Below are 11,498 nucleotides of genomic sequence, written 5' to 3'. Positions count from 1 at the left end.
TGGGAGGAGGTTAGTTCGGATGGTGAATGCAGTCCCGTTATGTCAGCACGGTCGCGGAAATAGCCGACTTATTTCCCGAAACTCTTTGCGAAGCTACACCGTCCTAGTGAACAACGTGTAGGATATGGGTGAAGCAAGGGTTGATAGCCAGTGATATAAATAGGATAATTGGGTGGAGCATTGTACAACATTCGCGCAGTTTCGTATTGGGTTAGGAAAAATAATTTGTTGGGGAGAAGATGATAGAACATTAATATAGAAAAGAAAGGAACAGCGATACATGGCGTGGACGAAAAAGAAATAGGAAAATTTAGTTATATATAGTTCAGGGGTTAGAAAAACTATAAGTTTAAGGTAAAAATATTTTTTGAATGCAAAGAAAATATAAAATATATAAATATATAATATAAATAAAGAGAAAGAAATAAAACAAGAATCAAGCTATTGAATTATTTGCTTGGGGAGTGCAAAGGGAAGAGCTGTTGCCCAGCCATGTCTTTTAACTAAATGATAGTCAGCACATAATCAATGTAGTATAGATATATTGACGAGGCCCCATATGGCCCTACTCTTGGGAAGGTAGATACAGGGAGATATAGTAACATTTACTAGATGAATATTTGTATATGAAATTACTTTTAGGATTATAAGCCAATCCGAACAAACTTTAACACTAAGTTGTACTATTTTTTATATACATATTTTTAGAGTACTTTATAATTTATATTAAGTTTAGAACAAAAACTTTATATTATTGTATCTTTGCTGTTCACTTATTTCATAAATCAAAATGTATTTTTTCATTAAAAAAACCTTATAATGTATTGTGTATAATTTTTGTAAAGTTATTTTTTGAGGCATCCTATGCATTTTTCATGCTAGAATTAATTAATTCTAATTGTTAGACATACATATATATTTTGCAATTCCTAGACATACATATATATTTACATTTTTTATAACGCATTATAGCTAGCAAGAAAAATATGCTGTGTGCGATAGATTTTATATTTTCGTGATATACATATTTATATATCTCATATTAAATTATTAATTTATAAATTTATTAATGTATAAATTAATTTATAAATTTATTAAAAATTATAACTGTACTAATTTATAAATTAATTAAATTATAAAGAAGGTGCGTTGACAGACGCGCTCGACACGAGACGCGCACGCACGCAACACATGGATTGGGAACCAATGAATGATGAAGCCATTGCACAAGAGGTATTATCAATATAATTAAAACATTAATTAATTTGTGTATTTATGTATCATAGAAAATTATCTTATTTTAACTGTGTGTTTTAGTAATCTCAAATATTTTATATTTTTTACTCATTTTTTAAAATTTATATTAATTAGGAATCTATTGTGTGTTTTATGTATATATCTTATCTATACAATAATAGTGAAAACAATATAATTTTTCATTTAATATATTTAATATAGGTTGAAGTTGTTAGAACACAATTAGGGAGAAACCTGAATCATATTGAGACAAATTGTATATCGGGAAATATTTTAGAATTAATACATCATAATAGAGCAGAGTTACATAAGAAGAGTCTACTATATATATTGTTGTAGATACTAATGTATTTCTACTTGATCAAATCTTCAAATTATTGAAGAAGCAAGAGATGCAACATTTAAAAATTATTCACGTCCTTTTATTGTAATTCCAGACTGTGATACATGATAAGATATTAATATAATGAATACATTCTATTTTTTGCTCTCACTTCTACATCTATGAGAGTTTTATTCTATGAATGTTATATTTTTATAACAGGAATTGGATTATATAAAGAGTAATAAGTCTCTACTTGAGTTGTTGAAGAAAGCTAGGAAAACAATATCCATTTGATGTTTTACAATAACATTCTTTTTCTGTTTTTCATATGTTTCAAAAATATGAGGGAATTGAGATTTGAACACGATCTCAAAATAACGAGAATATTCCATAAGGTATTTCCAATAATTTCTTGGCAAAAGATATGTTTTTTAGTGAACGAAATATATAGTGAAATATTTGATCAAATTTAGACATCCAAATTTTATTATATAATCCAATTATAATAATTATTTCTTAATAATTTATTGCATTATATAATGGTTATTTATTATTTAATTATATAATTGTATAATAAAATTTAAACGTTTAAATTTTATTAAAATAAAATAAAATAAACAAATAAAATTAATAAAAATATAAATATAAATAAAATTAATAATCAATAATTAATAATCAATCTTTAATCGTAAAAATATTAAATTATACATTTCAAGAATTATATTTAAAATTTTTAGAACTAAAATTTTTAGAACTAATTACGAACTTAAAGAATATGTAATGTATGAATAAATAATAATCATGGAGATGTAAATATTTGATTACATCGAAATTTTTTTTTCTTGAGTCTGTAAGAAAATAATATATTTTTACATTATATATATTATTATTATTATATTATATTTTTATATATTATTATATTATATTATATATGTATATTATTACATTATATACATTATTATATACTTTATCATAACAATATATGTAATATCCCAACAAACACAAAGTAATAATTATATAATATTAAGTTATAATTTTATAATAATATAACAATATTATATAAGCATGTTATATAACACTTATATTCTTGTATTCTTATATTCTTCTTCTATATAAGTGTTATATAATACTTATATTCTTGAATGGAAAATTATAATTTAATATTATACAATTGTTATTTTGTATTTGCTGGGATATTACATATAATGTTGTAATTATAACAAAATATAATATATATAATGTTATTTAAAATTATTATAAAATTATAATGAGATTATAATACATTATATTATATTATATATATAATATTATATATTATTATATTTTATTATTATATTGAAATTTCATTTACTTGTGATAGTAAATAACATTCGTTTCTTCAAATGAAAAATGAGATTCAAAATAAGAAATTTAGAAATAGATTAGGATTTGGAATTAGAAAAATAAGCAGAATAAGAAAAGTCTAAAAAAGTAAGTTATATACATTTAAAACGTCTAAATATATGTATATACTATATATATATACCCACTAAACAGTTGTTATTTAGAGTAATAAGTAATGTAATAGTTGTTACGTTAATAGTTTATATATGAAATATGCTTCTTATATAAATTATTTTCAGTAAACACAAAATAACAGTAATATAACATTCATGATGTAATTTCCTACTCAACAATCTAACTGCAATGTAACATGCTTTGTACATAACAGTTATATTGTTGAATAGGAAATTGTACCATTAATGTTATGTTACTGTTACTTTGTGTTTACTGGGTTCTTACATAAATATATATTTTTACATAAATATGATGTTACAATGTTATTTATTTTATTTTTTGTTTGCCGTTACGCGGCGAAACCAGACTTAATATTTCGTATTCAAATTTTCCCCATGAAATGCATATAAGGAATGAATACTAATATAAGATTCAAAGTATATATTTTCTTTGTTAATTTAATTTCTGACCTATAATCCTAACAAAGGATTCAAAGAATGAAATAAATTAAATAACATTAATATAACAGTGTTTACTGGGTATATATTATAGATAAATATGTAGTGGCGGATCCAGAAATTTGTTAAGGAGGTTTTGATTCGCCGCAAATAAAATTTTTTTTCAGATCAAATATGAATTTTTTTTTTTATATCTAAACGTGTTGTGCGAGCCAAAGGATGTGTGTGTGCCTTCAACTTGGGCTTGTTGCCTCGCGCGTATGTGGACGCGTATTCTTCGTCGCTTGTGCTGACGCCTCGTTACCTTATATTCGTGTAAATATAAGGTATTCCTTGATCATGGTGACTCAATGAAGGAATTGTTGATACTCGTTGTGTAACCAAATGTTTATTGTAGTAAGCGGACTGTATAATAAGAAAACTGCGTGTCGCCGCGTGGACGACAGCCGGAAAACGTACAGGAAAAAAAAAGAAGCAAGAACCGGAAAACGCACGAGAGAGAGGCGTGGTATAGGCGATCGCAGCGCCTTGCGCGCAGCAGTCGGTATTGCTCGTGCGATAATTTATAGAGGCGATGACATTAAATCTAATTGGACACGAGTAGCGTGTACATACTGCCCCCCTTGAAAGGGTGACCTTTCAACGTAGGAAGATAATACAAGTTAAGACACTTGTTATACTTATAACTAATTTGAATAATCTAAATAGGATAATTATAAATGAACATATTATAATGGTAAGTTTTAAAATGTTAGGATATAAACAAATAATTATAACTTGTTGTATATATAAAAAAAATAATAATAATAATGGAAAAATAAGAATAATTTGACAGTCATGACTGAGGCTCATTATCGAAAGGAAGTAAACATAAACGTGTGATAGGGCGCTTATAAGAACCTTTAGTTGTCTTGATGGTAGCCGTGCGAACGATTCCATCGTGTCCCGGATGGATCTCTGATATTCTTCCTAGGGGCCAAGATAAAGGTGGCATGTTGTCCTCCTTTAGAATTACCATTTGCCCTTTATATATTGATGAATCAATAGATTGCCATTTATTGCGTTGCTGGAGATGATGAAGGTATTCCTTCGTCCAACGTCGCCAGAAATGTTGCCTCAATTGCTCCAGATGCTGCCAGCGTGATAAACGATTGATTGCAAGATTCTCCAATGATGGTTCGGGATAAGACGTTAGAGGTCCCCCTATTAAAAAGTGTCCTGCTGTTAAAGGTGCAAGGTCATCAGGATCAGAAGACATAGGCGTGAGTGGTCTAGAATTAAGGATTGCTTCGACTTGAATAAGCAACGTTTGTAGCTCCTCATATCTTAGGTGAGCGTCTTTGGTTATTCGAGATATATGCACTTTAGCCATTTTGACTGCAGCTTCCCAAAGCCCTCCATGGTGAGGTGCTCTGGGTGGGATAAAGTGCCATTGTACATTTTTATCGCTCATGTATCCAGCGATTTCATGTTGGAATTTTTGATTCTTGAATAATACAACTAACTCGTTCAATTCACGTTCTGCACCTACAAAGTTTAGGCCATTGTCGGAGTATATGTTGGCTGGATATCCTCGCCTGGAGATAAATCGCTTGAAAACATTTAAAAATGCTTCTGAAGTCATATCCGTGGCTAACTCAATGTGGACGGCCTTCGTTGCAAAACAGACAAATATTGTCATATAGCACTTTATTAACTTGGTATTTTTTCTCAATCCTTGCTTGTAGTAGTATGGACCGGCGTAGTCTACTCCGCAATTTTCGAAGACCCTTGAGGGTACTGTAATTCGTGGCTTGGGCAGATTACCCATGATTGTTGATGCTGGTTTCGGTGCACTGCGAAAACAAATGGTACATTTTCGAGTGATCTGACGAACAATATCTCGCGCTGATACGAGCCAATAGTTCTGTCGAACGGCAGCGAGTGTAGCTTGAGGTCCAGCATGTAAGTGTTTTTCATGTTCGTGCATTATGATAAGGTGTGATAATGAATGTCGTCCAGGCAATAATATGGGATGCTTTGCTGAGCGCGGCAACGATGAAGATTGTAGACGGCCCCCGACTCTCAAGATTCCAGTTTCATCGATGAATGGGCTTAACCTTGATGCAGGACTGTTTGGAGATATGATGCCTTGATTAGATAATGAATGCAACTCCTTTGAAAAACAATCTTTCTGTACAAGTTTTACCAATATCTGAATGGCGTGATTTATTTCGTCAGTGGTTATAGGTTGAATTATTCGTGCAGGCGTAATAGATTCTTGAGATCTTCTAATAGATCCTCCAATATTTCTTGCGTTTTTGAAGAATCGAAAGATATACGCAACGATTCGAATCAATCTTGTAAATCTTGAGTATCGATTGAAGATGTTAAAATCTTGATCATTAGTTGCTAGCGTGGTGATGCATTTAGACCTCCTTTCTGGTGCGTCTTGATTAGAGGTGACAAGTAGACCTTGAGGCCATTTTTTCTTATCAAGCGTTAGCCACGTAGTACCTGTCCACCAAATTTGTAGATGAGATAAAGATGCTGGCATGATGCCTCTTGACAATGGGTCTGCGGGATTGTCCTCACTTCGTATGTGTTTCCAGTTTTGTATTGCGGTCAATTGTTGTATCTCTCCAACGCGATTGGCTACGAAGGGTGTCCAGGTACGGTTGCATGATTGCAACCAGGCTAGGACGATGGTCGAGTCAGTCCATAAGTAAATAGAATCTATTTTGCATGATAGACAATTTGAAATTTTGTTGACGAGCTGTGCTAGCAATAGTGCGCCGCATAATTCGAGGCGCGGAATCGAGAGAGTCTTCAAAGGAGCTACTCGATTCTTGGAGCAAAGTAGACGAACTGAATGACTTCCATCGGGTGATGTGGCACGTAAATAAATGCATGCTCCATATCCAGATTCACTGGCGTCGGAAAATCCGTGAATTTCCAGTCGTGTGTGTTGCTTAAACGGAATAACCCTGCGAGGTACGTTGATTTGCCTTAGTGTAGGCAATTCTGCTTCATAACGTTTCCATTTAGTGTGTAATTCTAAAGGGATTGATTCGTCCCAATCCAGTCCAAGACGCCAAAGATCTTGCATTATAATTTTGGCTGTTAGTGTGACAGGACCGAGTAGACCGAGTGGATCAAATATTAATGAGATCCTTGACAATATACTTCGTTTTGTGATTGTTTTAAGTGGTTCGAAAGGCGTGACGCTGGGAAATTGAAATTGATCCATGTTACAATTCCATATAATGCCTAATGTGCGTGTTTCACATTGTTTGTCAGCTGACGACATAAATTCCTTCTGATTTGAATTATATGGCTGGCCTTGCAGAGAGGGAACATTCGATGCCCATTTTGCTAATTCAAATTTGGCTCCTTGCAATAATTGAATAGTTTCCTTCTTAATAGTGTATATCTCTTGAATGGTGTTTGCACCAGTGACTAGGTCATCCACATAAAAGTCGTTTAATACTACTTTGGACGCAATTGGAAACTTGGTTGAATTTTCTTCGGCTTGTTTTCGCAAGGCTGCAATAGCCAAGAATGATGCTGAGGAAGTCCCATATGTAAGTGTAAGAAGTTCGTATGTTTTAATTGATTCATTTGGCGAATCGCGCCAGAGGATGCGCTGAAGACATGTTTGTGTAGGGTCTACTAGTACCTGCCTGTACATTTTAGTAATGTCGGCGGTTAGAGCGTACGTGAAGGTTCGAAATCTTGACAAAATGGAGAAAAGATCGTCCTGCAGTGTCGGGCCAACCATTAGCACGTCGTTAAGAGAAGTACCATTTGATGTTTTGCACGATCCATCGAAAACCACTCTCAGTTTGGTAGTACTACTTGTTTCCTTGTATATCGCATGATGCGGTAGATAGTAAGCTGGAATGTTTGTGTTGGAAATATTGAACTCCACATCACTGGGCACCTCATACATGTGACCCAGCTCCTTGTATTCACGAATGAATTTTTTATATTCAGCGTACATTTGCGGCTGCTTCAAGAGACGTTTTTCTAAAGATTTGAAGCGTTTCAGAGCGATATCCCTTGAATCTCCAATGGCAATCAATTTATCCGCCTTTATTGGGAGCTGAACTATGAATCGTCCTTCATCATTTCGTCTGGTGCTGTTTTGAAAAATAGATTGACATTTGCTTTCCTCCAGCGAAGGACTAGGTGATGATATGTTATGCTCTACTTCCCAGAATCGATTAAGCGTCCGATTTAAGTCATCCGTTACTGCTAAATGACAACTAGTTGTGATAGAGTTTACATTATTACCTATAATATGACCAGAAATTATCCAACCAAAATGAGTCTTTTGTAAGGTTGGCTGATTTTTTGAATGCTTGATCTGGCCAGCACAAATGAGCCTCCAAAATAATTCGGCGCCAATTAACATATCGATATTAGACGGAATGTTAAAGTTTGGATCAGCCAATTTAATGTGCTTGGGAATCATTAGCTTTGATTTAGTTATGAAATTTTGAGGTAATGGCTGAGTAATTTTTGGTAGTACAATACAATCTATGACCTCACTAAAATTGTTTAGACGAGATTTAATACGCAAGCTAATCGATCTTTTAGCATGAAAGCCTTTTTGCATGACTCCTATAATAGAGGTTTCTACTGTTTGTTCCTTAAGATGTAGTTGATTGGCTAATTCTTCAGTAATGAAGTTCATTTGTGAACCACTGTCGAGTAGCACGCGACATGAAATTGGCTGTTCCTTAGAATCATATACATATACAATAGCAGTAGACAATAAAATATTCACAGAATGATGAGTTGATAAACATTGTGTAACGATAGCTTGTGGTGCTTCATTTGACTCTGCGAGCGATTCCTTAAACTTCAGACCCTTGTCATTGTTGTTGGAAGTTGATAAGTGTAATAAAGTGTTATGCCTTTTATTGCATTTGCGACAAGATCCTGATTTACATGCACTGGCTTGATGATCTGTTGATCTCAAACAATTCGTACAAATATGAGCTCTTTTAACTATCTGTATTCGTTTGTCTATCGGAAGTTTAAGGAATGCTTCACAATGGTATATCAAATGATTCTCCTTGCATTGAGGGCAAGATACGTTAGTCGTAACATTTAATACTGATTGATTTTTGTGCTTACTGCTATGCCTTTGAGAAGTATTGTTTTGTTGATTATTATGCAACTTACTAGAAAACGATTCTAGCACTTGACAACGTTTTGAAAGGAAGTCTGTGAGAGACTTCAATTTTGGCATGTCTCCTTGGACAATGCTTGTTTCCCATGCCTTATTGGTTGCGGGATCAAGTTTTGATGTAATTACGTGTATAATCAAGTCGTCCCATGTGTCCGTGGGCCTTTTCAGAGCCTTAAGAGACCTCAGATGCTTCAGAATGGTATCCAATAATTCGCGCAATGCGACGTGATTTTCCTTGATAAGCGATGGTGCTTCGAACATCCCCTTGATGTGTTTATTTATGATCCATCTTTTGTTGTCGAAACGATCCTTTATTGTCGCCCACGCCTCTTGATAATTGTCTGTTGTAATTTCTATAGAGCTTATCACTTCCGCTGCGGTGCTCCTTAAAGATGAGCGTAAATAGTGGAACTTTTCTATATCATCGAGAATGTCATTTGTGTGAATAAGCTTTTCAAATGTGTCTTGATACGAGTACCAGTCTTCGTAAGAGCCTGAAAAAACTGGAAGTTCTATTTTAGGTAATTTGACGCGAGATTGTCTTGCGATGTTCCCTACATTATTAAGCTCGTTAGATATTGAAGCTGTAGCCTCACGCCGATCGAAATGTTCTAATACAGTGTCGTAACGCGATACCAAATGAAAATAAGGATTTTCAAAGCTATCCCTTTGTTGGATTTGTCGTGCCAGTAGGGCATCTTTGTCTGTATTCGCGGGATCTTCATTTTCAATTGTTTCTATGTGCGATTGAACGGCTTCAAATTGATCCCACAAATCTGATAGCTTAACCTTACGTTCGGTAATGTCGTGTCGTGATCCTTGATTAGGATCATAACCTTCTATGAAAGTTTTTAGCCGTGTCGCCGATGCTCTTATGTGAGCTCTTTTATTTTTTGCTTCTGATAGCGTGAGATTAGACATATTTGTTGACTTGTTATGCTGGGAACGAATAGCTTGAGCGAGTGTAAAAATGCGTCGCGAACAAGACAATATGGCGTGCCAACGATAAAAGGGTTAAATAAAATGAGTTGCTTACCTCGATTAAAAGAGAACCGTAAAGTCTTACCTCATTAAGATTACTTATTGAACGTAATCAATTAATACGTATAATTGTGAATACGCTTACATCCGGCTCGAAGGACCAATGTGCGAGCCAAAGGATGTGTGTGTGCCTTCAACTTGGGCTTGTTGCCTCGCGCGTATGTGGACGCGTATTCTTCGTCGCTTGTGCTGACGCCTCGTTACCTTATATTCGTGTAAATATAAGGTATTCCTTGATCATGGTGACTCAATGAAGGAATTGTTGATACTCGTTGTGTAACCAAATGTTTATTGTAGTAAGCGGACTGTATAATAAGAAAACTGCGTGTCGCCGCGTGGACGACAGCCGGAAAACGTACAGGAAAAAAAAAGAAGCAAGAACCGGAAAACGCACGAGAGAGAGGCGTGGTATAGGCGATCGCAGCGCCTTGCGCGCAGCAGTCGGTATTGCTCGTGCGATAATTTATAGAGGCGATGACATTAAATCTAATTGGACACGAGTAGCGTGTACACGTGTCTTAAATTAAAAAATATGATTGGAATAAAAATTGTGATTAAGCATTTCGCAAATATTAAATATAACATTTCTTTATAAATACTTTTGAAAAAGGAAACTCTAAGTGGAAGGGCCCCCATGGTCTCCATTATGGATCTGCCAGTGTAGATATATATATATACATATATATATATATATATTTTTGATTTTATATTATTTTTATCATTATATTTTATTATTATTATATTAGGAGACGCGGTAGTGTCTCCGGCCATGTTCAAACCCTAAGAGACCTTAAAAGACACTACAAGTCTCCTTATCCTGCACCATCAAAGTCCATTTTTTGGGGGTGTAGAACTACTAAAATATAAAAAATTTTGAATTGCACGTAATATAACCTAAAAAGCGGCATCGCCACGAGTAATTTGAGTCAAGAAAAAATAAAATCGGTCAAGCCGTTCTGGAGATACAAGCGGTCAAAAAGTGACGTTTTTCATGAAAAATGAAGTAACGTCGTCTTCTTCTTCTTCTTCTTCTTCTTCTTCTTCTTCTCTGTCCGCGTCCGCTGACGTCATCAGGATTATATATATATATATATATATAAATCTCTTCTCACCTTTTACTCACACCTCCCTCAACTTCCACCCACCCCTTTCCCTCCCACATCCCGCCCCCCGCCCCACCCCCGCACCCACTCCCACCCCTTTTTCGCCTCTTTCACCCTCTTTCATCCTCTCTCACTCTCTTTCGTCCTCTCTCACCCTCTTTCACCCTCTTTCGTCCTCTTTCACCCTCTTTCGTCCTCTTTCACCCTCTTTCGCCCTCTTTCATCCTCTTTCGTCCTCTTTCGCCCTCTTTCACCCTCTTTCGTTCTCTTTCACCATCTTTCGCCTCTTTCACCCTCTTTCGTCCTCTCTCACCCTCTTTCATTCCCTCTCACCCTCTTTCACCCTCTTTCATTCCCTCTCACCCCCTTTCGTCCTCTTTCACTCTCTTTCGTCCTCTTTCACCCTCTTTCGTCCTCTTTCACCCTCTTTCGCCCTCTCTCACCCTCTTTCGTCCTCTTTCACTCTCTTTCATTCTCTCTCATTCTCTTTCACCCTCTTTTGTCCTCTTTCACCCTCTTTCGTCCTCTTTCGTCCTCTTTCGCCCTCTTTCACCCAATTTCGTCCTCTTTCACCCTCTTTCGCCTATCTCGTCTTCTCTTACCCTCATTCGTCCTCTCTCACCCTATCTCCAAAAAAT

At 34.9% G+C, this 11,498-nt stretch overlaps 1 protein-coding gene across 1 annotated transcript; it reads right to left on the bottom strand.

Annotated features, from left to right (window-relative positions):
• Window positions 1–4,372: 4,372 nt before the first annotated feature.
• On the bottom strand, window positions 4,373–9,637 carry LOC114940034 (uncharacterized). Its single transcript, XM_029314510.2, has one exon. The coding sequence runs from the start codon at window positions 9,635–9,637 to the stop codon at window positions 4,373–4,375; it is 5,265 nt and encodes a 1,754-aa protein (XP_029170343.2).
• Window positions 9,638–11,498: the final 1,861 nt, after the last annotated feature.

This window comes from Nylanderia fulva, unplaced genomic scaffold (assembly GCF_048542155.1).
Source record: "Nylanderia fulva isolate GAGA-0341 unplaced genomic scaffold, ASM4854215v1 Scaffold536, whole genome shotgun sequence".
NCBI classification, from domain to species: Eukaryota; Metazoa; Arthropoda; class Insecta; order Hymenoptera; family Formicidae; genus Nylanderia; species Nylanderia fulva.
The sequence above is the reverse complement of the archived record's forward strand: the minus strand, read 5'-3'. Positions and strand labels throughout refer to the sequence as shown.

Excerpts from the sequence above, each read along its gene's own strand:
- LOC114940034 (XM_029314510.2), bottom strand. The coding sequence starts at position 9,637 with ATGTCTAATCTCACGCTATCAGAAGCAAAAAATAAAAGAGCTCACATA.